At 38.1% G+C, this 26,830-nt stretch overlaps 1 protein-coding gene across 5 annotated transcripts in view; it reads right to left on the bottom strand.

Moving 5' to 3' along the window:
- Trim23 (tripartite motif-containing 23) overlaps window positions 1–26,830 on the bottom strand; it is a 33,372-nt gene that overhangs the window by 2,227 nt on the left and 4,315 nt on the right. For 2 of the 5 annotated variants that reach the window (NM_001100637.1, XM_087634828.1), the window contains 8 exon segments: window positions 1,086–1,210; window positions 2,458–2,568; window positions 3,017–3,146; window positions 12,960–13,094; window positions 16,101–16,316; window positions 17,427–17,609; window positions 18,140–18,418; window positions 20,676–20,797. In NM_001100637.1, coding sequence (NP_001094107.1) covers window positions 1,086–1,210; window positions 2,458–2,568; window positions 3,017–3,146; window positions 12,960–13,094; window positions 16,101–16,316; window positions 17,427–17,609; window positions 18,140–18,418; window positions 20,676–20,797 — 1,301 coding nt within the window. 5 annotated transcript variants of the gene reach the window in all.

The following is a 26,830-nucleotide window of genomic DNA, read 5'->3' as shown; positions in this document are numbered from 1 at the left end:
TCTTACTAATTACATAGAAAACTACTGATAATACTGTAATTGAATCCTAAACAAAACCTACATTCATTTTCAGTAATTATTCTAAGATTAACTGAAAGACTTAAGAGAACGTTTTGGTTACAATTACCTATAATATATTAAGGAGTTCATAATGAAATCAACCATAGCTATGATATGGTGGGTGGGGGAGCACCATCTCAGAAGCAAAGGGGAGAGAGGACCAGGATGGGGGCAACATTTGGAATGTAGATTAATAAATTTTTTTTAAATATTACAAAATAAAATATTAACTTTTTCATTCTATTCCTGGAAGGCCTTATAATGATCAGATCTATTCATCTTCATCCTTTCCTCTATTTTCTTCATCCTTTACCTAAATTTAACATATCGGTTATTTTGACGCTCCCATAGCCATGCTACTATTTCTAATTCATTACCTGTTTGTTAGCAAAAATCAAGAGTAAGGCGTCTCGGAGTTCTTTTTCCGTTAACGACTTCGCAAGTTCCTGTTAATATTTCCCTCACATATAAACCCAAAAACATCTCTAAGTTCAATCCTACCATAATTTTAACTCCAATCATATAAACCAACCCCCACTATAAGCCATTCAAGGGATCAAACCCAAGGTTATGCATAGGTTGCACAGCAACACTACCAATGGGCTACATCTCCAGCCTTTTGTATTTTTGAAACAAGGTCTTATTACATAGCTTAGGCTAGCTTTGAGATTGCTGAATATGCCAGGCTAGCCTAAACTCTTCCTATATCTACTTTTACATCCTTTCCTTATGTCTCATAGCATTCTGTTAATATTGAAGTTATTTTCCAATTTATCTGTATTAGAACATAAGATGAATGCATACATACATACATATACAAGGATGCATTTACTTGACTCGTGTGTGTGTGTGTGTGTGTGTGTGTGTGTGTGTGTGTGTGTACTATAGGATAGCCAAAGTAACATTTTCCATAGCAGAAACTTTACAAATAGCTATCAAATTGATTCTGTGAAGACTTCTCAAATGACTTATGGACTATGCACAACTACTAAAGTAATAAATGTTCTGATATAAAAATTCATTACCTGTTTGTTAGCAAAAATCAAGAGTAAGGCATCTCGAAGTTCTTTTTCTGTTAACAACTTCGCAAGTTCACTGTGTGCTTCACTAATTCTGTCTCTGTGACTGCTGTCAACAACAAATACAACAGCTACAAAAGCACACAAAAAATTTTAAGTTATTTGTTAATTTCAGTAAATTAACCCAGTATTAATTGCTTTCATTATTCTCACTAAGTCTGGTTACCTGTCTATCTTCATTTAACGGCTACCTACTTAACATCAGGAGGTAAAGCAATAATTAACAAAGAGTTTACATAATTTCATAGGTTCACTGTCTCCTCCTCTGACAGATTTTATAAAACTGAATCTGTCAAAAACAAACCTTTCCCTTCGAACCGCCCTCTGAAAATGTGCTTATGATCTCCCTTAAGGCTGCCTGTTCTTTTCAAAAGGAGAAGTGGGAACTATTTAGGGAAAGGAAAAACCACAGGGAGGAAGAGGAATGTACTGACTCATACATATAAAAAGGCTGCAGCGAAACTCATTACTTTGTATGCTAACTTAAAAAGGGAACAACAAAACTGCTGGGTGTGGTAGTCCACACCTTCATGAGTTTGAGGCTATCCTAGTTACATAGCAAGGTCCAGGTCAGGGAAGACTACATACTGAGATCCTATCTCAACATTTTGAAAAACAAAAAGTGAGGAAAAATATACAATCTTAAGAAGTAGAAATACCACCACTATTATTTATGTAAAGTGTTCCTCACCTTCAAACTTCTGCCTCTTCCTATTAATTGTGGCTCATACAAACCATAATATCAAATTTTCCAAGGTCAAAATCAGTCTACCATTTAAATGGGAACAGGATTATATACAACACAGGTGTACGCACATACTTCATGAGAGGGCACAAAAGTGTAGAGCGGAGCCAGGTGTGAATAAGGCGAGCTGGAATACTGCGGCATGCGCCCCTCGCTGCCTACCCAGAGAAGCCTGCTTTAACAGGGCTCCTCTGGGAGCGCACTGCCTGTAAACCAGGGTGTAGTGCTACTGAGCAGTTAGAGCAGGCTGCATGTTGACCTCAGAGTACACATGAAGTCCACAAAGTCAACTTCATGTTGCCTTACTGTCAGCAGCTGTGCTGTACCCATAGGAGTATTGACAACAGACTGCAGGGTTAGTAACAGCCAACACAAGATAGTATGTCTTTACTCAATAATGGCCTTCTACTGTTATTTTTCAATTTAAATAAAATACATTTATATCATATCTTCCTCTCAAATTCTACCACTATTCCTCTAAATAAACAGTTTTGCTAATGAAATCAGAGCACTTATAAACTCATTTTGAGAATACTTTTCAGTTTAATAAAAAATGTCATTCTTGACTCTTACCTTGTGTATTGAGGTAATAATGTTTCCACAATGGTCTTAATTTGTGTTTTCCACCCACATCCCAAATGGTGAATTTTAGATTTTTGTATTCCACAGTTTCCACATTAAAACCTGTTGTTTTGTCAAAACATTATTTTATATTATATCTGTGTTAACAATGAATGACACACTAATCATAGACAAATCCCTATTGATAATTTTGAGGCAGCGACTGTCTGCCTACAGCAATAACTACTGAAGCCAGACAAACTCCTAGTCGTTTAGCAGCTGCAGCTGTCTGCAGTTTCACCAGTGCAGTCACACACCTGCCAGCTCTGGACCACTGCCCTCCCTCATCCCTAACACTGTCGGGTTCTCTAGGCCTCCATCGCTTCTGGTTGTCTCATCAACATTCAGTCCTGTCTGCTGTGACCCCGGCACCTTTCAGCCCACACTCATGATCTCATTTTCACCCTCTGAAACAATGGTGCCTTCGTGCCAGAAAAGAGCCAGCTGCACAGCTCTCCTGACCAGAGAACCAGCAGCTAAGAGCCAGTTGCCGGTCAGTATTCAAGCTTACCAATTGTTGGAATAGGCTGCATAAATTCATCTTGTTTTAACTTGAACAAAATAGTAGTTTTTCCAGCACCATCTAATCCTAATGTGACTACTCGGATTTCCATTTTGGGTCCAATATGAACTCTGTTGTCCTGTGGTTTTGAAAAACTTGAAGTTAGAATATAGCAATATTTTATGTTTTCTTCCTTATTTTCCTTTCTTTCAATCCGGGTGTAAGCCCAGGCTGGTCTTGAACTTGCCCTGCAGCCCACACTTGGCTCAAACTCATGAGTGTAGGTACTAAGATTACAGTCATAGGCCACGAACCTAGAATTTCCTTTGTAGTTATAAAGTACCTTTATTGATTATTTTCATGCCCCATATTCCTTCTTAAGCTCACTGTAATCAGTGAGCTCTAAATCAAACAGTCTCATGAAGAAAAACTCCCCATAAACAAAATTGTTCTTAAAAAAATTTACAATTGTCTTATATAAATCAAGATACATAATACCCACTTTATTTGTCTGAATCCTCAACTGAATCTTCTCTTGGTAACATTTTTTATGCTGTACTAATAAACTTACAATGGGGTGAGCAATTGCTGTAAGAGTTTCTATGTCAGTAACATATTTGCTATGTTCACATGAAAACCTGAGTTTAAACCTCTAGCATGTAAAAAAGCTGTATGTGGTAATAATACATGGTTGTAAGCCCCCAGTGCTGAGGGAAACCAGGAAGCCAAGAAAAGTGGAACCTTAGAGAGCCATGTTGAGTAACAAATCTTGCCTCAAAAAAATTGTAAGGCACTTGTCATTGACCTCCAGTTACATGCACACAGATGCATGTGTATATACATGGCCATAATAAATATCACACAAATTAAAACATCAAAAAGGGATAAACTAATTAAAAATAAATGCTGTTAAATTTCCAGAAAAATGTGCTAATAATTCAATACTGATGTATATTTTTCCAGATACATTCCATCTTGGATAAGAAGAATAAGACAAATATACTTCTCATGTACTTTTTGCTATTTCTCTACTGGTAGGACCCAAACTCAGGGCCTTAACCTGCAACAAAAGACTCACAGTTTAGCCAACCTTCCAAATACACTTTTAAAAAATAATACTTTATAGAGATAATACAATTTTTCACATGCTATATATTATGGCAAGTTTTCATTTTAATATATAGTGACCAAACTATTAATAGCTTAATTATACTTTCTGAATAATTTAACCAGTCTGTTAATTTTAGATAATTTCTGACATTTTGATGTTTACAAAGAATTCTGAAGTGAACATATATATATATATATATATATATATATATACATTCCTAGCAAGAAGGCCTATCTATCTACTCTGAATAATAAAATGAGGATAAAAAGTAAACATTTACTAGATTTGTTTTAAATTTATGTAAAAATCTGTATAATCCTTCTTGTGTTATATGTTGTTAGAAATTATTTTGCTTCCTTTTCTACTACTATTTTTTTCACTTTTATGTTAAAAATTTTCCCTGGCTTTTAATCCCCCTTTTAGAATCTTTTTAAATGTTAATATTTTTTAGAAATATATGAGATGTTCCTTTACATTCTTAAGCTATAATGTTCCATAACCATCACTTTCATCTATATATGGGCTCTGAATGGTAGTCTATACTACATCTCAGAAACAAAATAATGTAAAGACAAGATCCACAGATATGAGCTAAGAAGGCACAGGAATTAGGTCAATACAAAACCAAGAAGAGAACTGGGCAGGAACTAGTGAAAGAGCTTTCTTACAATGGACAGGGACAACTATTATCCCTACTACTGCAAATAAACAGAGAGATAGGCTAAGGCATTCTTAGTGCCTATCATTTTTCGTTGCCTTACCAAACATAACCAGATATAAGATAGAAAATAAAATTCTAGTAAACTGAATTCAACAACCAATTAAAATGATCATATACCATGACCATGAGATTTATGTCTGGAAGACAGATTTTCAACATCAACTCAATATCAACAAAGGAAATATCAACAAATGAAAGACCATGTGATGATACTGACAGAAAAAAAAATTTAAATCCATTACAATTTTATAACAAATATTTTAAAGCCAGGAATAGAAATACCATACACATGAAAGTCCCACAGGTAACACCTTCTAAGGTTAAAAAAAAGACAAAGCTCCATTTTAGTCATTTCTGTTTAACATGTTATTACAAGGTGACACACTACTGCATTAGAAGTCTGAACTAGAGTAACTAAATGAAAAGAAATGAGTATTGAAATCAAGAAGAGCCATGTGAAATCCTCTTTATAAATGACATGATCTTCATGTAGTAAACCCTGAAGACACACCCCTCTCAAAAATTGTTAGAAGAAATGAATTTAGAAGACCAAGAGTTCCATTTTTATATATGAATTATGAATAATTGAAAACAGAATCTAAGAAAACAATCCCATTTACAACAGAATCAAGAGCAATAAGTTAATAATAAACCCAGCAAAAGGCTTGAAAAGCCTGCCTGCTGAAAACTCTAGGATGTAAACATCAATTAAGCGTGTAAAAGGCAGAGGAGGACTGGGCAGGACAGCTCAGTGGCTCGTTTGTTGCCCTTGCAGAGGACAGAGATTCAGTTCCCAGCTTCCACATGGAGGCTCAACAGTCTGTAACAAGTTCCAGGGAATCTGACATTCGCATCAGACTTCAGGGGGCACAGGGCACAGGTGATGCACATACAGGGAAAAATATGCATAGCCATAAAAGATCTTTTTCAAAAAACAGAAAATTGAAAAGCACTTCAATAAGAAATTCGATGTACGAAAGATAGCATTTTCAGCATATGGTGCTGGTTCAACTGGAGGTCAGCATGTAGAAGAATGCAGATTGATCCATGCTTATCACCCTGTACAAAGCTTAAGTCAAAGTGGAACAAGGACCTCCACAGCAAACCAGACACACTGAAATTAATAGAAAAAAAAAGTGGGGAAGAGTCTCGAACATATGGGCACTGGAAAAAATTTCCTGAACAAAACACCAATGGCTTATGCTCTGAGATCAAGAATCGACAAATGGGATCTCATAAAACTGCAAAGCTTTTGTAAGGCAAAGGATACTGTGGTTAGGACAAAACGGCAACCAACAGATTGGGAAAAGATCTTTACCAATCCTACATCTAATAGAGGGCTAATATGCCAAATATAAAAAGAACTCAAGAAGTTAGACTCCAGAGAGTCAAATAACCCTATTTAAAAATGGGGTTCAGAGCTAAACAAAGAATTCTCAACTAAGGAATATCGAATAGCAGAGAAGCACCTAAAGAAATGTTCAACATCTTTAGTCATAAGGGAAATGCAAATCAAAACAACCCTGATATTCTACCTCACACCAGTGAGAATGGATAAGATCAAAAACTCAGGTGACAGCAGATACTGGCGAGGATGCAGAGAAAGAGGAACACTCCTCCATTGTTGGTGAGATTGCAAGCTGGTACAACTGGAAATCAGTCTGGAGGTTCCTCAGAAAATTGGATATTACACTACCCGAGGACCCAGTTATACCTCTCCTGGGCATATACCCAAAAGATGCTCCAACATACAACAAAGACACGTGCTCCACTATGTTCATCGCAGCCTTATTTATAATAGCCAGAAGCTGGAAAGAACCCAGATGCCCTTCAACAGAGGAATGGATACAGAAAATGTGGTACATCTACACAATGGAGTACTACCCAGCTATCAAAAACAACGACTTCATGAAATTCATAGGCAAATGGAATGAATTAGAAAATATCATCCTGAGTGAGGTAACCCAATCACAGAAAAACACACTTATGCACTCATTGATAAGTGGATATTAGCCCAAAAGCTCGAATTACGCAAGATGCAATCCACAAACTGTAGGAAGCTCAAGAAGGAGGATGACCAAAATGCAGATGCTCCCACTCCTTCTTAAAAGGTGGAAAAATATCCATAGGAGGGGATATGGAGGCAAAGTTTAGAGCAGCGACTCAAGGAATGGCCATTCAGAGCCTGACCCACATGTGGCCCATATATATACAGCAACCAAAACTAGATAAGATTGATGAAGCTAAAAAATGCATGCTGAAAGGGACTGGATATAGATCTCTCCTGAGAGACACATCCAGAGGATGTCCAATACAGAGGTCAATGCTAGCAGCAAACAACTGAACTGAGAATAGGACACCCTTGGGGGGAATTAGAGGAAGTATTGAAAGAGTTGAAGGAGCTTGCAACCCCCAAAACAACAATGCCAACAACCAGAGCTTCCAGGGACTAATCCACTACCAAAAGACTACACATGGCCTGACCCAGGGCTCCAACTGCATATGTAGCAGAGATAGCCTCGTTGGGGCACCAGAGGAAGGGGAAGCCCTTGGCCCTGCCAAGGTTGGACCCCCAGTGCAGGGGAATGTGGGGGGGGGGGGCTGAATGGGGGAAGACCCGTATGGGGAGGGGGAGAGGACGGGGGCGTAGGGACATGAAACCAGGAAAGAGAATAACATTTGAAATGTAAATAAAAAAATATATTTAATAAAAAAAAGAAGTTCACAAAAATGTGTTATGCATTCCATGTTCACAGATCTAAAACCTAATATGGTTCAGGTGTCAGTGTGACTTCTACCCAAATTCCAATGACATAGAGTTAAAGTATCCTTTAGTGGCACAGTATTTGTATAGTATGTGTCAAATTTTAGATAGAAAACAACCTTTTACGAGAAAAAAAAAAGTCCTATAGCACCTCAAGGAACACAGCTAAAACAATTTTTTAGAACTCATACTTTCTGACATCAAAATACTTTACAGAACTACAGAAATGAAAACCATGGACAGACACAAGCCAAACCAACCTAGCAGCATCCAAATATAAACCATCGAAAATCAGTCAACAGTGAATCAAGGGTTCCAAAGACGACTCCACAGAACAAAGGCGGTCTTCAAAACTCCTGAATAACTGGGGGTACAAAAGACATGCTTCAATAAGTTGACTCTGACAGTGTTCTTGAGTATGATGCCACCACAGGCATGGAAATCGAGAAAAGATAAGCAAACCTACATCAAATTTAAAACCTTTGTGCATTTTACTGTTGGGTTTTTTGTTATTTCAGATAAATTTGCAAATTGTTCTAACTCTCTGAAGAATTGGATTGGTATTTTGATGGGGATTGCATTGAATCTGTAGATCGCTTTTGTTAAAATGGCCATTTTTACTATATTAATCCTGCCAATCCATGAGCATGGGAGATCTTCCTTCTTCAGAGGCTTGAAGTTCTTATCATACAGATCTTTCACTTGCTTGGTTAAAGTCACACCGAGGTATTTTATATTATTTGGGACTATTATGAAGGGTGTCGTGTCCCTAATTTCTTTCTCGGCTTGTTTCTCTTTTGTATAGAGGAAGGCTACTGATTTATTTGAGTTAATTTTATACCCAGCCACTTTGCTGAAGTTGTTTATCAGCTTTAGTAGTTTTCTGGTGGAACTTTTGGGATCACTTAAGTATACTATCATATCATCTGCAAATAGTGATATTTTGACTTCTTCTTTTCCAATCTGTATCCCCTTGATCTCCTTTTGTTGTCTGATTGCTCTGGATAGAACTTCAAGAACTATATTGAATAAGTAGGGAGAGAAGGACTTCTGGGGGAATCACTATCCCTGAACTCAAGCAGTATTACAGAGCAATAGTGATAAAAACTGCATGGTATTGGTACAGAGACAGCCAGATAGACCAGTGGAATAGATCTGAAGACCCAGAAATGAACCCACACACCTATGGTCACTTGATTTTTGACAAAGGAGCCAAAACCATCCAATGGAAAAAAGCATTTTCAGCAAATGGTGCTGGTTCAACTGGAGGTCAGCATGTAGAAGAATGCAGATCGATCCATGCTTATCACCCTGTACAAAGCTTAAGTCCAAGTGGATCAAGGACCTCCACATCAAACCAGATACACTCAAACTAATAGAAGAAAAAGTGGGGAAGCATCTCAAACACATGGACACTAGAGAAAATTTCCTGAACAAAACACCAATGGCTTATGCTCTAAGATCAAGAATCAACAAATGGGATCTCATAAAACTGCAAAGCTTTTGTAAGGCAAAGGACACTGTGGTTAGGACAAAACGGCAACCAACAGATTGGGAAAAGATCTTTACCAATCCTACATCTGATAGAGGGCTTATATCAAAAATATACAAAGAACTCACGAAGTTAGACCACAGGGAGACAAATAACCCTATTAAAAAATGGGGTTCAGGAGGAACACCCATAAAGAAGGGGGGGGGAGGGATTAGGGGAATGTTTGCCCGGAAACCGGGAAAGGGAATAACACTCGAAATGTAAATAAGAAATACTCAAGTTAATAAAAAAAAAATGGGGTTCAGAGCTAAACAAAGAATTCACAGCTGAGGAATGCCGAATGGCTGAGAAACACCTAAAGAAATGCTCAACATCTTTAGTCATAAGGGAAATGCAAATCAAAACAACCCTGAGATTTCACCTCACACCAGTGGGGATGGATAAGATCAAAAACTCAGGTGACAGCAGATGCTGGCGAGGATGCGGAGAAAGAGGAACACTCCTCCATTGTTGGTGGGATTGCAGACTGGTACAACCATTCTGGAAATCAGTCTGGAGGTTCCTCAGAAAATTGGATATTGAACTGCCTGAGGACCCAGCTATACATCTCTTGGGCATATACCCAAAAGATGCCCCAACATATAACAAAGACACATGTTCCACTATGTTCATAGCAGCCTTATTTATAATAGCCAGAAGCTGGAAAGAACCCTGATGCCCTTCAACAGAGGAATGGATACAGAAAATGTGGTACATCTACACAATGGAATATTACTCAGCTATCAAAAACAATGACTTTATGAAATTCATAGGCAAATGGATGGAACTGGAAAATATCATCCTGAGTGAGGTAACCCAATCACAGAAAAACACACATGGTATGCACTCACTGATAAGTGGCTATTAGCCCAAATGCTTGAATTACCCTAGATGCACAGAACACATGAAACTCAAGAAGGATGATCAAAATGTGAATGCTTCACTCCTTCTTTAAAAGGGGAACAAGAATACCCTTGGCAGGAAATAAGGAGGCAAAGTTTAGAACAGAAGCAGAAGGAACACCCATTCAGAGCCTACCCCACATGTGGCCCATATATATACAGCCACCAAACTAGATAAGATGGATGAAGCAAAGAAGTGCAGGCCGACAAGAACAGGAACCGGATGTAGATCTCTCCTGAGAGACACAGCCATTATACAGCAAATACATAGGCCAATGCCAGCAGCAAACCACTGAACTGAGAATAGGAACCCCGTTGAAGGAATCAGAGAAAGGACTGAAAGAGCTTGAAGGGGCTTGAGACCCCAGATGAACAACAATGCCAAGCAACCAGAGCTTCCAGGGACTAAGCCACTACCTAAAGACTATACATGGACTGACCCTGGACTCTGACCTCATAGGTAGTATTGAATATCCTAGTAAGATCACCAGTGGAAGGGGAAGCCCTGGGTCCTGCCAAGACTGAACCCCAGTGAACTAGATTGTTGGGGGGAGGGCGGTAATGGGGGGAGGATGGGGAGGGGAAACCCATTTAGACGGGGAGGGGGAGGGACTAGGGGGACGTTGGCCCAGAAACTGGGAAGGGAATAACAATCAAAATGTAAATAAGAAATACTCAAGTTAATAAAGATTAAAAAAAAAAGAAAAACCTTTGTGCATAACAGGTCATAATCATAAGTAAAAAAGAAATTTACCAAATGTAACAAAATATCTAGAAATCAAAAGCAGATATAGGATTGATAAATACCCAGGATACATAAAGAACTGTTAAACAACAAAAATTCAACCCAATTAAAAAGTGAACCAAGCTCTGATAAAACTGCTCATGACAAATGGACAAAAAGCATATGAAAAGAAACAAAGAAACAAAGAAATGCAAAACCCCACCCCAATAAGATAAAATCTCATACACAGTAAGATGGCTACGAACCCAAAATGTAGAAAAACAACAGTAAGATTTTGATATGTTAACAATATGTGAAATATCACAAAAATTCCTACTAACATAAAAACAAGGCTACAGATAGAGCTTGTGGCTAAATGCCTGCCTTGCATGGATTATTTGTATGGGTTCATGCCCAGCACTACATAAACCTGGGGTGCTGACACATGCCTGGAATGCCATTGGATGTTGAGTTGTAAGGACCATTAGCTCAATGTTATCCTTAGCTATATAGTATGTCTGAGGCCAGCATCAGCTACATATAACCCTTTGTCAAAACAAAATCAAAATTAAGATCTTTTAATTCAAAAACTTTACTACAGGATCCACTAATTTCATTTTTGGAGTATATCACCATAAGAACTGAAAATGGGGGCTTGAAGATACAGGAGGTGGAGAAAAATGGTTCATCTTTTAAAATGGCTTGCTACTCTTCCAGAGGACCTGGGTTAAATTTCCTGCACACATATGGCAGTTCACAACTCCCTGTAACTTCAACACTACCTTCTAGCCTACATGTGCACTCCACACATGTAGTGCACAGACATACACCCCTACGCATATCTTTTAAAAGAATCTAAAATCCGGGGGCTGGGGATTTAGCTCAGTGGTAGAGCGCTTGCCTAGGAAGCGCAAGGCCCTGGGTTCGGTCCCCAGCTCCGAAAAAAAGAAAAAGAAAAAAAAAAAAAAAAGATGTGCACTTTAGTAAAAGGCAGTCCACCTTTAAAAATGGAAAAAGTAGGGTTGGGGATTTAGCTCAGTGGTAGAGCGCTTGCATAGCAAACGCAAGGCCCTGGGTTCAGTCCCCAGCTCAAAAAAAAAAAAAAATGGAGAAAGTATGTAAAACAGGAACATTTGTCTCTAGCTTTTGAAAGAAGATGAGCTAAGAAAAACTCTAAATGGTCTTGTTTTTTATAGTGAACAGAGTGAAAAGCATCAGAAATCAGAGACAGAGGTGTACCTGAATGAATTCTGCACTGCAAATTGGGCTTTCAACTATGTAAACATTTTTTTTCACTTTAATGTGTTTCTAATTGAAATAAAATTATATCACGTTCCTCTCTTTTATTTCATCCAGACCCTCCAAGCTACCCCCAACTCTCATTTATAGCCTCTTTATTTTTATTATTCTTTTTTATTGGATATTTTTATATTTGAATCTCAAATATAAAACCCTTTCCCGGTTTATGGAAACCCCTTATTCCCATCCTCCCTACCCTTTCTTCTATTAGGGTGTTCCTGTTTTAATTGTTTAATTGTTTCCTAAAAATAGGAAATAAAATAGAGTTCATGAATGTTTTTAAATCACTAGAACCCATTATAAAAAGGTATAATACTTCAAACACATTATCAGCCTTCTTTGGAGCCTCTCTCAAAACAAAAACAATTAGGAATTTGATTAGAAGCCAGGCATGGTGGCTTCTAATCAATAACACCAGCAATTGGGAGGCAGAGAAAGGAGGCTCAGGTTACAGAAAATCCAAGGCTAAGTGATAGTCTCAATATATTTTTACTTTGGAAAAAATTTGAGAAATTTTGAATTATTAGCTGAATACTTGATAGTACCAATAATGTATTAGAAATATAAAATAAGGGGTTGGGGATTTAGCTCAGTGGTAGAGCGCTTGCCTAGGAAGCACAAGGCCCTGGGTTCGGTCCCCAGCTCCGAAAAAAAGAACCAAAAAAAAAAAAAAAAAAAAAAAAAGAAATATAAAATAAGTATGCTTTGGGTACAATTCCAATTAAACCAGGAAATAAGGTCAGAGACTTAGTCTCGTTTGTTTCTATTCCCCACTGATTGCAGCTTTTCTTTAAATTCTACAACTCATGAATTTCCTAGTGTTCTCTTTAAGTTGATTTCGATTTTCTGCTACTCACAATTTGCAGAAAGCATAAGTAAAAACAAAGGACAGCACATCACCTTTGTAAAAGTGACTGGAATACTGGCATCCAACTGAATATGATCTGCAACTTCTGTAAACTGCTGCTGCTGTTTCTGCAGTGTTTCTAATAATCTTGTGATTTCTTGTTTTGCCAAGACAACTCTGCAATCATCCTAGAAAACAAAATGGTATTTCCCATAAAGTTTTTCTTTTAAAAAATGGAGATTTTATCAACTTTCAACAAAAGACCTTTAACATTACAGCATTAAAACTAAATTTTAGGAGCTTAGCAGTTGGTAAAAGGCTTGCCTTACAAGCATGAGAACTCAAATTCAATTCCCAGAACCTATGTAAAAAGCCAGGTACTGTTGCAGAAAGGTAAGGTGTATTACATTGGTAAACTGTCATGTGTTGTTTGAGCTTACTGAGCGGCTGGCTCAGGAACTGGGGTTGCTTCCCCACTTCAGAGCCACGTCTGTTTACATTGTGTCTTCTAAGACCCCTTGTCTGGGAATGGAATGGTAACTTAACTGTGATAAGTAAGAAAGGGAACAGCAAAAGAAATAAAGAATGAAAATATGTCTTAGGATCCTATTGCTATGATACACCACCATAACCAAAAGCAACTTGGAGAGGAAGGGTTCATTTGAGCTTACAGTTTCACATCACAGTCCAGCACTGATGCAGAAACTACAGAGGAGTACTTACTGGCTTGCTCCCCATGACTTGTTCAGTCTGTTTTGTTATAGCATCCAGGACTACCAGCCTAAGGATGGCATCACCTACAGTGAGCTGGACCCACATACATCATCATCAATCAAAAAAAAAGAAAAACAAAACAAAAAAAAAAAACCTGTATCACAGGGTTGCCCACAGGCAGATCCAAAGTGGGGCATTTCCTCAAATGCAATCCCATCTTCCAAAATCACTTTAGCCTATGTAAAGTTGACATAAAACTAGCCAGCACACATCATGTTCTTAGGAACAGCTAGAAGAAAAATCATAATGTGTTACTATTGTTTACCCCATGATATAAGTGAAAGCAGCACAAAGTTCAACCACAGGAAGTTCATCCATGAAGAGAAAGCTCAATTGGAAACTCCAGCTGTCTGCCTTAACTTCTGCAGCTTATTTCTGCTGAATAGTATAAACACATAATTTGATGGATGTTTTGAGCACCCAGTTTAACATTTTCCTTACTTTCTGTCTTTCTATCCATCCATCAATCATCCATTTACGTATCTATCATCTGTCACAACTTCTTTGAGTTTGGCTTGATAAATTCACTCACTCAAAACTGAAGATGGGGCTATTGTAATTATTCTCCAGAACACATTTCTCAGGAGTGAGAAATAGGAGGATCCCTAAGACTCAGGAAGACCATTTGAGAAAGGAGGTACACAGCAGTCCTTAGTATGACACCTGAAACTGTCCTGTGGTCTTCATATGTAAATATGTACATCTGGACATACATATATACTTTCACAGTACAGATGTATACACACATATACATACAAATTCTTTTATTATTATTTTGAGACAGTGTCTCACTATATAGCCCTGGCTGATCTGGAATTCACTTTGTAGATCAGGCCAGCCTTAAACTCACAGAGATCAACCTAATTATGCTTCCCTAGGATAAAGGTGTGTATTACCACACACAGCTACATAAATTTCTTTTTTTAATTTTCAAATTTTTATTTGAATAAATCTATTAATCACTTCACATTTAGAACATGACCAAGAATAAAATGACAAATATTTGAAGTAGGAGAAATGAAAAAAAAAAAGTTTTTATTTAAACATGAGTGTTTTGCCTATGTTTTTGCCTGTGCATCACATGTGTGCAGTGCCCATGGAAATGAAATAAACCTGCAAGGAAGAACACATGAGGCTAAAACTGAGCTTTTCAAAAACTTGGTTTCCTCATCCATGAAGTGATTCAATTCATAGGAACTCCAAGTCAAGAGCAACCCACAGCAAGCTGCTTCCTGCCTTCCGGCTTCCCTTTCTTACTCCCTATTAAAAATGCCCAAGATAAAGCTAGAGGACACATGTAGAATCTAGAATACACATACTTGCACAGTTCTAGTCCCAGTATCAAAAGTAGAATTTACAAAAGTAACACTAGGATTACAAGACAACATAATAAATGGCATGTACATTGTGATATATCTTGGTCATGAGGTGGACACACATAGGAAAAGGGTATACCAAGGAGGAAGTGCTTCCATTGGTTTGCCCTGGGGACATGTCTGTGCACACTTTCTTGATTGCTAATTGATGTTAGACGGCCCAGTCAAGGCTGGGTGGGTCTGGGCTATGTAAGGAAAGTCGCTGAACAAGCCAAGGAAAACCACCCCCTTATGTAGCATCCCGCCAGTGTCTGGTTCAATTCCTGTCTCCACCTTTTTTCCTTGGTTTCCCTCATTGATGGACTGTTACCTGTAAGACAAATAAACCCCTTTCCAGCACCAATACGGTTTCTGTCGCATTTTATCATAGCCAGAGAGAACAAGCTAGAACCACAGCAATCTCTACAAGTCCATAGACAAGGGCTCAACAACAAGCAGGGCTAACAATGAGCTTGTAGGCTGGCAGCACTCTGTATAATGAGACTTATAAGGAAGACATTGACATTGGTTAACATTCTAAACTATAATTTGAAATCAGAAAAATTATTAGTAGCCCAGCAGTAAAGTTAAAATATAGACTGCAGTTTTCCAAGAACTCCTAAAGCAATAATTATCCCTATATTGCCCATTTGTGACATTTTTGTTAGGATAAACCTGAATCTCATTTATCAAAATAAGTAAATCATCGGTAAACTAGGTAATGAATTAAAGATCCCAAGAGTAAACATCTGAGTGAGACCGTGAAGAAGGAAGAGTTCCACTGAAGGAAAAGAATACACTCTGCCCTGGAAGACAGAACATATGCAAATGGATGGCATGATTGAAGAAGGACATTGCAGACTCCTAAAGCCAATAGCTTTATGACAGGAAAAGCACATGGACAGGAGACACTAATATGGCTGGGGATTGGGATTAGAGACCAGGTCCAAAGACCAATGCTAACATACTCAGTAGAACCCAGTCACCAAATTAATAAAAGAGCCTATCTTGATAATTGTACACTTGACATTAGAAGTACAGCCTAACTACATTTAAATTACCTACCTGCTGCAAAGTCTTTTCACAATGGAGACAGGCTGTTGAAACCTGGGACAAGAGAATAGTCATATCCTCTTGTTGCTGCCTAAGCCAAATCAGTTTTTCTCGAACATGGGCATCAACAACACTGAGAGCCATTTCTTCTTGACGACAAAGAGTTTCATGCAAATCAGAAAAATAAGCTCTGACACATGATCGTGCATTCTCTGCAGTACCTGGGACCTATGAAGACACAAGTAAATTCTAAAACAACTAAAACCTTAAATATTTTATATGTAAAATATTAAAATCTAAATACCATCTACACCCATATAGATTTTAATCTATCCATTAGAACTTTCTGTTTAACTATGAACTTTGAATATTTAAGTGTTTATAAATCATATCTAAAGCAAAATTGAATCTAATTTCCAGTTTTCCTCATCTCCAAACCTAATTACCTCTACCTTAGTAAACAGTATCTTCCAAGTTATTCAAGTTATTCAACTATCCAAGTTATTCAAGTTAAAAAGAGAGAAAGAAAGAAAACAACTTATCCTGAACATCTCTTTCATATTCCATGACTGGTCTTAGCGAATTCTGCTGACCACAAACCATTTCCAGAATCTAGCAATGCTTTACTGCCAGCACCTCCAGCAAACTGCTCCTCACAACTTCTCATCTGATGAGGGTTGGTTACCTTCCCGACCAACCACATTACCCACCACGCAATACCGACAAGTAATACTATTCTTTAAAATCCCAATCCTTCTTCATTACTGCAACTCCAGTACTGCAGGACATAATCATCTGAAAACTCAATGATTTCAATAGTGTCTTCCTGCTTCCATGCTTCCTCCTTCCAATTCACTTTCTATATTTAATAGTAACAGTTTTTAATGTAATTGTGATCTTGCTCCTATGTCAACAGTCTCATGGCTCACATTACCCTGAAGTTGAAGTGCTAACCTCTCCAGCCTGACTAATAGGTTCTGCAGGAACTTACTTGGTCTTTAACTCTTTAATTTTTCTTCTTGTCAAGCCCAGCTCAAAGCTCCAAACATTCCCAACCCACTCTTTTCTCTGACAGAATTCCTTCAAATCTCAGTCTAAATATCCATAAACTACATAATGAGTTATAGCTTTTATGTACTGCCAAGAGTACTGTATTTCCCTACCCACAATGCAAAATAATTACCAGACTTGAAACTCTCTGATAGACTGTGGACACCAGTCCATGTGCAGTGTCCAGTGTAGTGCTAGCACGCTGTAACTGTGCGGTATTTACTAGAAGATGCAAAGATGAGAATGAAAAAGGCTGAGAAGACAAAGAGGGAAGAAAAGAATCCATACGTGTTCCGTGTGAGCCATTCCAATTCCATCTTCCACTATTTGTTCTCCTCCTTCAATGTGCTGAACAATCCCAACTAATTTTCTGGAATAATCTGAGATCTCCTCAGTGAAGGTTCGTATGCAGTGAGCCATGTCTAAAATTGACGCTCGGATCTGGTTAGCTTCTGGCTCCAGTACTGAGTGCTATACATACAACACAATTGTAGGAAGGAGTTCACAAAGGTGTATAGTGATTTACAAAAACTACTTAAAACCCTTTTAATGTAAATGAACATCTGTCACAGTAGCTTTCAAACAAGTACAGTGTAAGAAGACAAAAAATACGAATTTATTTTCACTTCTTTTTAAGAGGCAGACTACAGAGAAATCAGAATTTGGAAGTTCAAGTATTGTTCATGGTTTCTATACAAGAAATCAAGAGATTGTCCAAATCATAAGAGTTATCAATAGATACATTGTCAGAGCAGTACAGTGTATTATAAACACATGCACATAAAGATGAGATTTTCTGTATCCTGCTAGAAATAATCACAAAGTCTCTCTGAAATACCATTCTGAAATTAAAATTCTCAACTCTTTCCACATTACTGATACTAACTCATTAGTCACTTAGCTGTCTTCAAAAGTTAAAGTTTGTTTCTGTCTTTGAATAAGCAAACAGGCCAACGAAAGCTGGTGACATAACTCGTCACCCGACGGAATGCAGTGCGTACCTTGTGACCCTGGTGTTTTCCATATTCTTTGCAGACACAGCACATGAGAGGACTAGTTTGACAAGCTTCTTCCAAGCAAACAAACTCAATGGCATGTACCTGGTGCTGACAGCACATGGTCTTCTCATGAGGTTTATCAGCTAGAGGCACTCGCCTATGCTTGGCCAGTGTCTTTGTAGAATGAGTGACTTGAGAACACTCTGAGCACAAGTGAGTCGCACACACAGTGCAGTACACAGATGCAACGTGAGCTTCATCTTCATCACAGCGAATGATACTCTAATAAATAAAAATTAATGCCTTAAAACTGAACCACTCATTAACGCATGGCAAATTTTGAACTACAAAACCCCACAATCTTTTCTACTTAACTTACCAGGCTCACATATGATATTAATAAAGGAAATTTGTTAAGTCAATCATTCCAAATAGAAACAAAGAACTAAGAAACTGAATGAAGAAAACCAAAGTAAACAAAGCAAATGATCTTCAAAATATGTGGCTTCTAGAGTCAAATGGAGTTCTGGACATTAATCCATGATGCAATAACACATTACAAAACAGAAGGAGGGCACAGAGAACAACTAGCCACAGTTTACTCAACGCATCAGCTGGATACAGCTTAGCTAGTTGGTCATGGGAGTTCTTCAACCACCCAAAGTCCAACTTCCTCGATTAACTAAACTAAGCTTAAACTCTGTATTGGTTTGGTCTGTTGGGCCCAGAACAAGCATTCAGTAAACATCTATGGCCTCACACAAATTTTATTAAATAACGAAAATATACTGGTAAGTATAAAGGTCATGTGCCACCTATCCACTAAAAATTATTAAGTAATAAGCTATTTCTGAGACTAATTATCAACACAGGATATTATTTGAAGCAAAAGTAAATTTATTCTCATGAATACCCTTTTCCCCCCAAGTGCTGAGGGTTGAACCAGAACCTTATAAATGCCAGACAAATGGGCTGCCATTGAACTACATACAAAGACATCTCATAGAGTCAAAAGGCAAAGACCTCTTCCATTAAATTTTCAGAAGCAGAACCACAGAAACATGATTCTTAAAGACGGACTTAAATTCCCAATGCTTTAGTTACCTGCCGTGACTATGCAAAGAAAGAAAATCAGCACTATGCTGCATCAATAACCTGATAGTAAGGTACTGAATTAGCTTGAAAACACAAGACGCCCTGCCTTAAGATGGGCTACAGCTCCATAGGTGGATGGATTTCTACAATCATGACTAAAACCACAGATTTAGAAAAGAACTAATAAGCCCTTTATGTCAGCTGCTAAATATTATTTTTAACTTTAAGTATCACAAAGCATTTTATTTGTTTGTGGTCCAGGTACTTAAACCCAGGGTTTCTTCCGTAGTAATGAAGTACTCTGCACTGAACCATACCAAAGTCTTTCTAAAAGGCATTGACGTGTATAAAATAACTTCTAGATAATAAGGAATGCTTTGCAAGCTTCCATATAATATTAAAAAGCTGTAACTGGCAAAGGAAACATTTGTTTATTCTTCCAGAAATAATAGATAATACACAAATGATATCATTTATTATCAAAGTAAATCTTAATGCAAAGATTGAAACAATTTACTTTGCAATAATAATGTGTATTTGTAGCATAAAATTCTCATATCGTTTTCTAGACCTTATAAATAATTTATGAGATCAACAGTACATAATATTCTAATGTTTTTAAAATAAAGATAGAAGATATAATATATGAAAGACTTGTAGAAATTTTATACAGGAGTAATGCTTCAATTCAGAAATCATTTTTCCAATTCATTATAAATAGAAAGAAATCACCAAAGGGAAGTTACAATTAATCTGTTGGAGTTTTTTCTTCTTAAATCAAATACTCAGTTTTTAAAGTCCAAAACTAACACTATTAACAGTTATTCACTACAAATATTCTTCTATACACAGATCTTTCCTTTGTTAAATAAGCTGTGCAAACAACTGTTAAAATGCTACCTATGTGTTGTCACTTGTTGTTGGCAATACCTACCAGATATCTGCTTGTCGGGATAGCATACATCAATCATACCATTTAACTTTTTTCTTACTGTTTTGAAAATATTTAATAGCAGCAACTTCCTCAGCCTTCACTGTTACATTTAAACTAGCTCTCCTCTAACCTGAATGGTCTCTCCTAACGTTTGTTTATCCTTTCTTGAACTGTGCTGTTGAGGCTCAGCTTTAAACTTTCTGTACTAATGTAGATTAAACATTTCTCTTATTCTCTTATAATGTTCTACCTTAAAGGTTTTTCCTCACACATAACTAAATTGTGGGAGGGAAGAGTTTCTCATAAAGTAGATTAGACAAAGAACTTCAACAAATTTAATTGTTTTATTTTTGAGAACAGTAGCTACTTTAGAATTGTAATGTCATAAAAACTTGTGTTCCTAAATTCTCACAGATACAGCAAATAAGGTAATATTGTACAAATATTGGAAAACATTTTAGGATTACAAAAGCATCTTGAAGTAAATATTTCAACAAGGTCCATGAGTACCTCTCCAGATATCCCAAGGGCTTCTTCTGCAGCTCCATACTGACCAATATGTCCATTTTGCAAACGTTCTAAAAGCTCCAGTAAAGCAAAATTTTTTTTCAAACCCCAGACACCTGAATCTCCTAGAACAAATATGAAAACAAAAGTAAATGTAACAAAATGGAAGTTTAGTCAATTTACACATACCTTAAGATTTCTAACACACATAGTTTAGTCATTAATAATGTCTAAACGTTGCCAGGAAAAGGGCTTGTTAACGTTAACAAAGAACTTCTCACCTTTACAAGTAGACACATACCTTACAAACTTTTTATTTCACTTTTACTATATAAACTAAAACAAGTATTTCAATATTTTTCAAATATTTCTTTACAGCTACCTACAGTAAGAAATACATTTTACATCACAATCCAGGAATAAACACACTTGTGTGAGTGCACACACACACAAACACAAACACATGTACGCACATACATACAGACCAGAAAAAATAAAGTTCAACAAACTAGGGGCTAGGGAAATGACTCAGTCAGAGTCAGAGTTCGGGTCCCCTAAACCCATATAAATGCAAGTGGGTATGGTGCTCACTTGTAATTCTAGCATTAAAATGTAAAGACAGGGGATCTCTGGAGCAAGCAGTAGCAAGACTAGCAATATTCGCCAGTTCCCAAAGAGTCTCAATATCTACCCTGGTCACCTACATACAGGAAGATAAAAGTGCAGTCACACGTATGAACACAGATACAAGAATGAATGCCAAATATAAACAAACATTAATAGTTGTTTTTTAAACCTTGACAAATGAATATTTACCTTTACAGCAGCATGCAAAATACTGCTGTGTTTTACTTCATTCTTTTTAAAGATATTATAGGCAGAAGAAGGTTAGCTCAGAGGCAGAGTATGTACATAGCATGTGAAGGACATAGGTTTAATCCACAGTATATACACACATTTCTTTTTAAAGGTATCACAGGAGACGTGAGTTTGGCTAAATGGCAGAGAACATACTTAGCATGTACAAGGCCCTGGGTTACACACACACACACACACACACACACACACACACACACACACACGGTGGGAGTGAAGAGGAAAAACCTATTTACAATGAATTATTTCATGACCACAGAAATAAGCTACAATCACATTTATAAATTACAGTATAAAACATATACTAAACATAAAAATTTCATCTTTAAGTAAACTGTATCTAGAAGAGCTAAAGACTGTCCGCTGTGTTTTCTAACCCGTGGCTAACAATGACTATATGAATTCCTCAGAGTGGGGGCTGAATAGATGGTTCTGTGGTTAACAGCACAAGCCACTTTTACGAAGGATCCAGATTTGACTTCTAACACTCACATGCTGGCTAACAAACATCTGTAACTCTAATTCTGAGAAACCTAATACCCACTTCTGACTTCTGAAGGTACTAGGTGATATACAGAGGCAGGCAAAGTAGCCATATACATAAAATAAAAACAATTTTAATTAAAAAAATGACTCATCATAGGGCTTCACAAAGCAAGAGATGAGCCCTCTTTGACAAGACTCTAGAAAGGTTTGAATGAGGACAGACAGTTCATTTACCCAAAACTAAACAAGTAAGCACATGTGCATAATCATGCCCACACATGCAACACCCCGTTTTCAGCCTACAGAAATAGCCAAATTGTTCAGCGATTAGCATCTGGTAAGTTCCCACAGCACAAATGCAATCTGATATTGCTGCCATCTAGGAAATGTTTGTTAGTAAAATGAAAACTCAAGAGAAACAGGCAGCACGGTCTACTAGGCTCCTTGCCCATTGTCACCTTTTTTTTCTTCAGGAACACACCCAAAAACATTGTTTTTCTTAATGAAGCTAGGTTTATCTCTTCTCTTTTCTGTCACCCCTTTTCTCAATTAGCACTACACAGAGCACTCAAGCAAGCGTTCCTCAGTTTTGCTGCCCCTCTGCAAGGTTTCTTCCTTCCATATATCCCATGTATTTTATACACTAGATCCATCAACTTCATTTATATAAACATTTAAGAATTCAGAACAACCATTTAAAAATATGGCCTTGGAGATTTTCCCAAAATTCAGTCATTATGTAAGGAACACACACAATCCGAGGAGTACCTAACAATTTTGTAGCTGTAAAAAATAAATAAAAACTGGAAAGCTCTGTTAGGCAAAGGACATAGTCAATAAGACAAATTGGCTACCTACAGATTGGGAAAAAAATCTTCACTAACCCAACATCTGAAAGAGGGCTAATATACAAAATATATAAAGAACTCAAGAAGCTAACCACCAAAAAAACCAAACAACCCAATCAAAAATGGGGTATAGAACTGATCTAAGAATTCACGACAGAGGAATCTTGAATGGCTGAGAAGCACCTAAAGAAATGTTCAAAGTCCTTAGTAATCAGAGAAAGGAAATCAAAATGACCCCAAGATTCTACCTTATACCTAAATCAGAATGGCTAAGATCAAAACCTCATGTTGGCAAGGATGTGGAGAAAGAGGAACACTCCTCCATTGCTGGTGGGATTGTAAACTGGTAAAACCACTCTGGAAATGAATTTGGAGGTTCCTCAAAAAATTGGAAATAGATTTACCTAAAGACCCAGCAATACCATCCTTGGGAATATACCCAAAAGATGCCCCACCATGCCACAGAGGCATGCACATGTTCCATTATGTTCATAGCAGCCTTATTTGTGATAGCCAGAAGCTGGAAACAACCCAGATGTCCCACAGCAGAATAATGGATAGAGAAAATGTAGTTCATTTACACAATGGAATACTACTTGGCTATTAAAAACAAAGCTATCATGAGTTTAGCAGGCAAATGGATGGAACTAGAAAATAACTTCCTGAGTGAGGTAACTCAGACCCAAAAGGACATGCACGGATATGTATTCACTAATAAGTGGATATTAAAGTACAGAATACCAAAGACTCAGTCCACAGAACTTAAAAAGGTCAACAAGCTCAAGGGCCCAACTGAGGTCACCTCAGTCCTACTTGGGAGGGAGAAAAAAGCAACTACAAGAGGGGAGTGAGGGAGGGACTTTGGAGAGAAAGGAGACTGGATGAGGGGAGGGGAGAGACATGATCTGATATTAGGTGGGGGCAAAGGACTGAAGCCCTGAGGGCCAGCAGAAAGAATGGAAACAAGTGACCTCGGGAGGTTGGGAAGACCCTCTAGAATATACCAGAGACCTGGGAGGTGAGAGAACCTCAGGACTCAAAGTGGGGGGACCCTATATGAAATGCCCTATAGTGGGGAGAGGGGACTTGTTGAGCCCACCTCTAGCTGAAAGACAGGGCATCAAGTGAGGGATGGGGTTGCTAACCCACGGTCAAAAATTCTTACCTGTAATTGTTCCTGTCTGAAAGAACTGCAGGGATGGAAATGGAGAAGAGCCTGAGGAAAAGAAGGTCTAGCTTCAGGCCCAAAGTGGGATCCAGCTCAAGGGGAGGCCCCAACACCTGACACTATTACTGAGGCTATGGAATGCTCACCAAAAGGGACCTATCATGACTGCCCTCCAAATGACCCAACAAGCAGCTGAAAGAGTCAGATGCAGATATCTGCACCCAACCAATGAACAAAAGCTGCTGACCCCTCTGGTTGAATTAGGGAAAAGCTAGAGGAAGCTGAGGAGGAGGGCAACCCTGTAGGAAAACCAGCAGTCTCAATTAACCTGAACCCCTGAGATCTCTGACGCTGGATCACCAAGCAGGCAGCATACGCCAGCTGAGATGAGGCCCCCGACACATATACAGCAGAGGACTACCGGGTCTGGGTTCAGTCAGAAAAGATGCAACTAACCCTCAAGAGACTGGAGGCCCCAGGGAGTTTAGAGGTCTTGTGGGGTGGGTGGGGTGGGAAATCCTTGTGGAGACAAAGGGTGCGGGGAGGAGGTATAGGATGTGGAACAGTCGGAGGGTAGACCAGGAGGGGAATAAAATCTGGAGTGTAAAAATTAAATGCATGCATACACACAGCTTTATGGTTTTTTGGCTTTTTTCAGAGCTGGGGACCGAACCCAGGGCCTTGCGCTTGCTAGGCAAGCACTCTACCGCTGAGCTAAATCCCCAACCCAGCTGTATGGTTTTAAAAAACCTCAGACTTGTGTTGTTCCTGCAAATCCTTAGGGTTTGGGGAAGACAAGAAAGCTCTGTTGTCCACGATGCATGCTGTAGAACACTGAGCATTCACTCATGTAGACCACCTCACTGTTGCAAAAAGGATGGTTTCCCTCAGATCATCGTCAATCTTAAAAACCTTTACCTGGAAGTTGAGAGTTGACACTTGATTTCTGTTTCTTTTTCAATAGTTAAATTTAAACATCATAGTCACACATAATTGTTAGAGGGCAGGGAAATACAATTTACCATAGGGACAAAGAGAGTAAGGCCAGAAATACTGCTCATGAGAAGTAGCAGCTGACTGGATCAGAAGAAAGCTCAGATTAGGAACTGGTAACAGTAAGAGCAGCTTCCTTCTACAAGCAGGAATTGCAAATAACCTACCTTGGTATTTTCTCCTTGGTATTTTTGTGGTATACATACTGTGTGTATATATGTATATACTGTATAATAACTGAAAGTCACGGAGATAGTCCGCAAACAACTCAGTTAAACGTGCCCTAAGTTACAGGCACTGCCATCTTTACGCATGCCAGAGCTGGCTGCTCTGATGGTGGAAAGGCAGCACTCTTGGTTTCCACCTGACACACGACTAACTGTCCTATCATAAACTCCCATACCGTGGTAGTACAGAGAAGGTAGAGGGCTCTCCCAAAGGGTCTAGCCTACATCTGCAAAACGTTATCATTTCTACATGTCTAGTTGTATGTGAAGAAATGGTAATGTTATTTTAATTACAGAATAAAAAAGTCAAGGGATGAACCTTAAAACAGAGACATCTCTTCCACCACTATTACTTCATGGATGGTAGTAGGTTAATGCTGTCTGTGTGACGTCATTAGTGTTTTGCATTAGCTTTCTAGCAAATAAAGATAGCCACAATCTTAAGAACACATGTCAAAGCCATATTTCTAAGTACTTTAAAGCCTAAGAAAGGGACACTCTTGGTTCCTTTTATACGTAGATAAATTATTCAGATTTTAACATATGGTATTAGTCTTTTATAACATTTATACTATTTTCTGTGTGTGGATGTGTGTGCACACATATATATAAAGGTGCCACAGAACAAGTATGGAGTTCAGGGGAAAACTTGCAGGAGTCATTCAGTCCTTTCACCAGCCCTAGTCTTAAGTACTGGTAAAGACCTGAGGGGGTGGGGGGTCAGTCTTAAAAATTAATTTGGGGGGGTTGGAGAGATGGTGCAGTGGTTAAGAGCACTAACTGCTCTTCCAGAGGTCTGGAGTTCAATTCTCACAACCACATGGTGGCTCACAACCATCTGTAATGGGCAGCTGATGTCCTCTTCTGGTGTCTGAAGACAGCTAAAGTGTACTCCCATAAATGAAACAAATAAATCTTTAAAAAATGTTTTTTTTAAAAACTATTTTGGGGAAAATTCTTTTATCTTACAAAATTAATTAAGAACTTACATTAAACTGTGAAATAATTGTTCAAATGTTAATGTTGTACTTTCTAAATCTGGGCCAGTGACATAGCACCTTCTGCCAAAATCTGACAACTTGATTTGGGTAAACACACACACACACACACACACACACACACACACACACACACACACACTTTTAAATTTTAAAATATGTCAACACTGATTCTGAAGTAGTTGTAAAAGCACGCAAGGGGGCTGGAGGGATGGCTCAGTGGTTAAGAGCACCAACTGCTCTTCTAGAGGTCCTGAGTTCAATTCCCAGCAACCACAGGGTGGCTCACAACCATCTGTAATGGATCCAATTCTCTCTTCTGGTGTGTCTGAAGACAGTGACAGTGTACTCACATAACATAAATAAATAAATCTTAAAAAAAAAAAAAAAAAAGCATGCAAGAACCTAGCAGGCCATGGTGGTGCACACCTTTAATTCAGAACTGGGAGCTAAAAGAAGTCAGATCTGAGCTGAGGCCAGTCTGGTCCACAAACCATGTTTCAGGACAGTCAGGGATACACAGAGAATCCTTATCTCGAAAGAAAGAAAGAAAGAAAGAAAG

Source organism: Rattus norvegicus, chromosome 2, assembly GCF_021556685.1.
Source record: "Rattus norvegicus strain SHRSP/BbbUtx chromosome 2, alternate assembly SHRSP_T2T, whole genome shotgun sequence".
Taxonomy (NCBI): Eukaryota; Metazoa; Chordata; class Mammalia; order Rodentia; family Muridae; genus Rattus; species Rattus norvegicus.
Note: the sequence above shows the minus strand (reverse complement) of the source record. Positions and strands in the feature narration are given on the sequence as shown.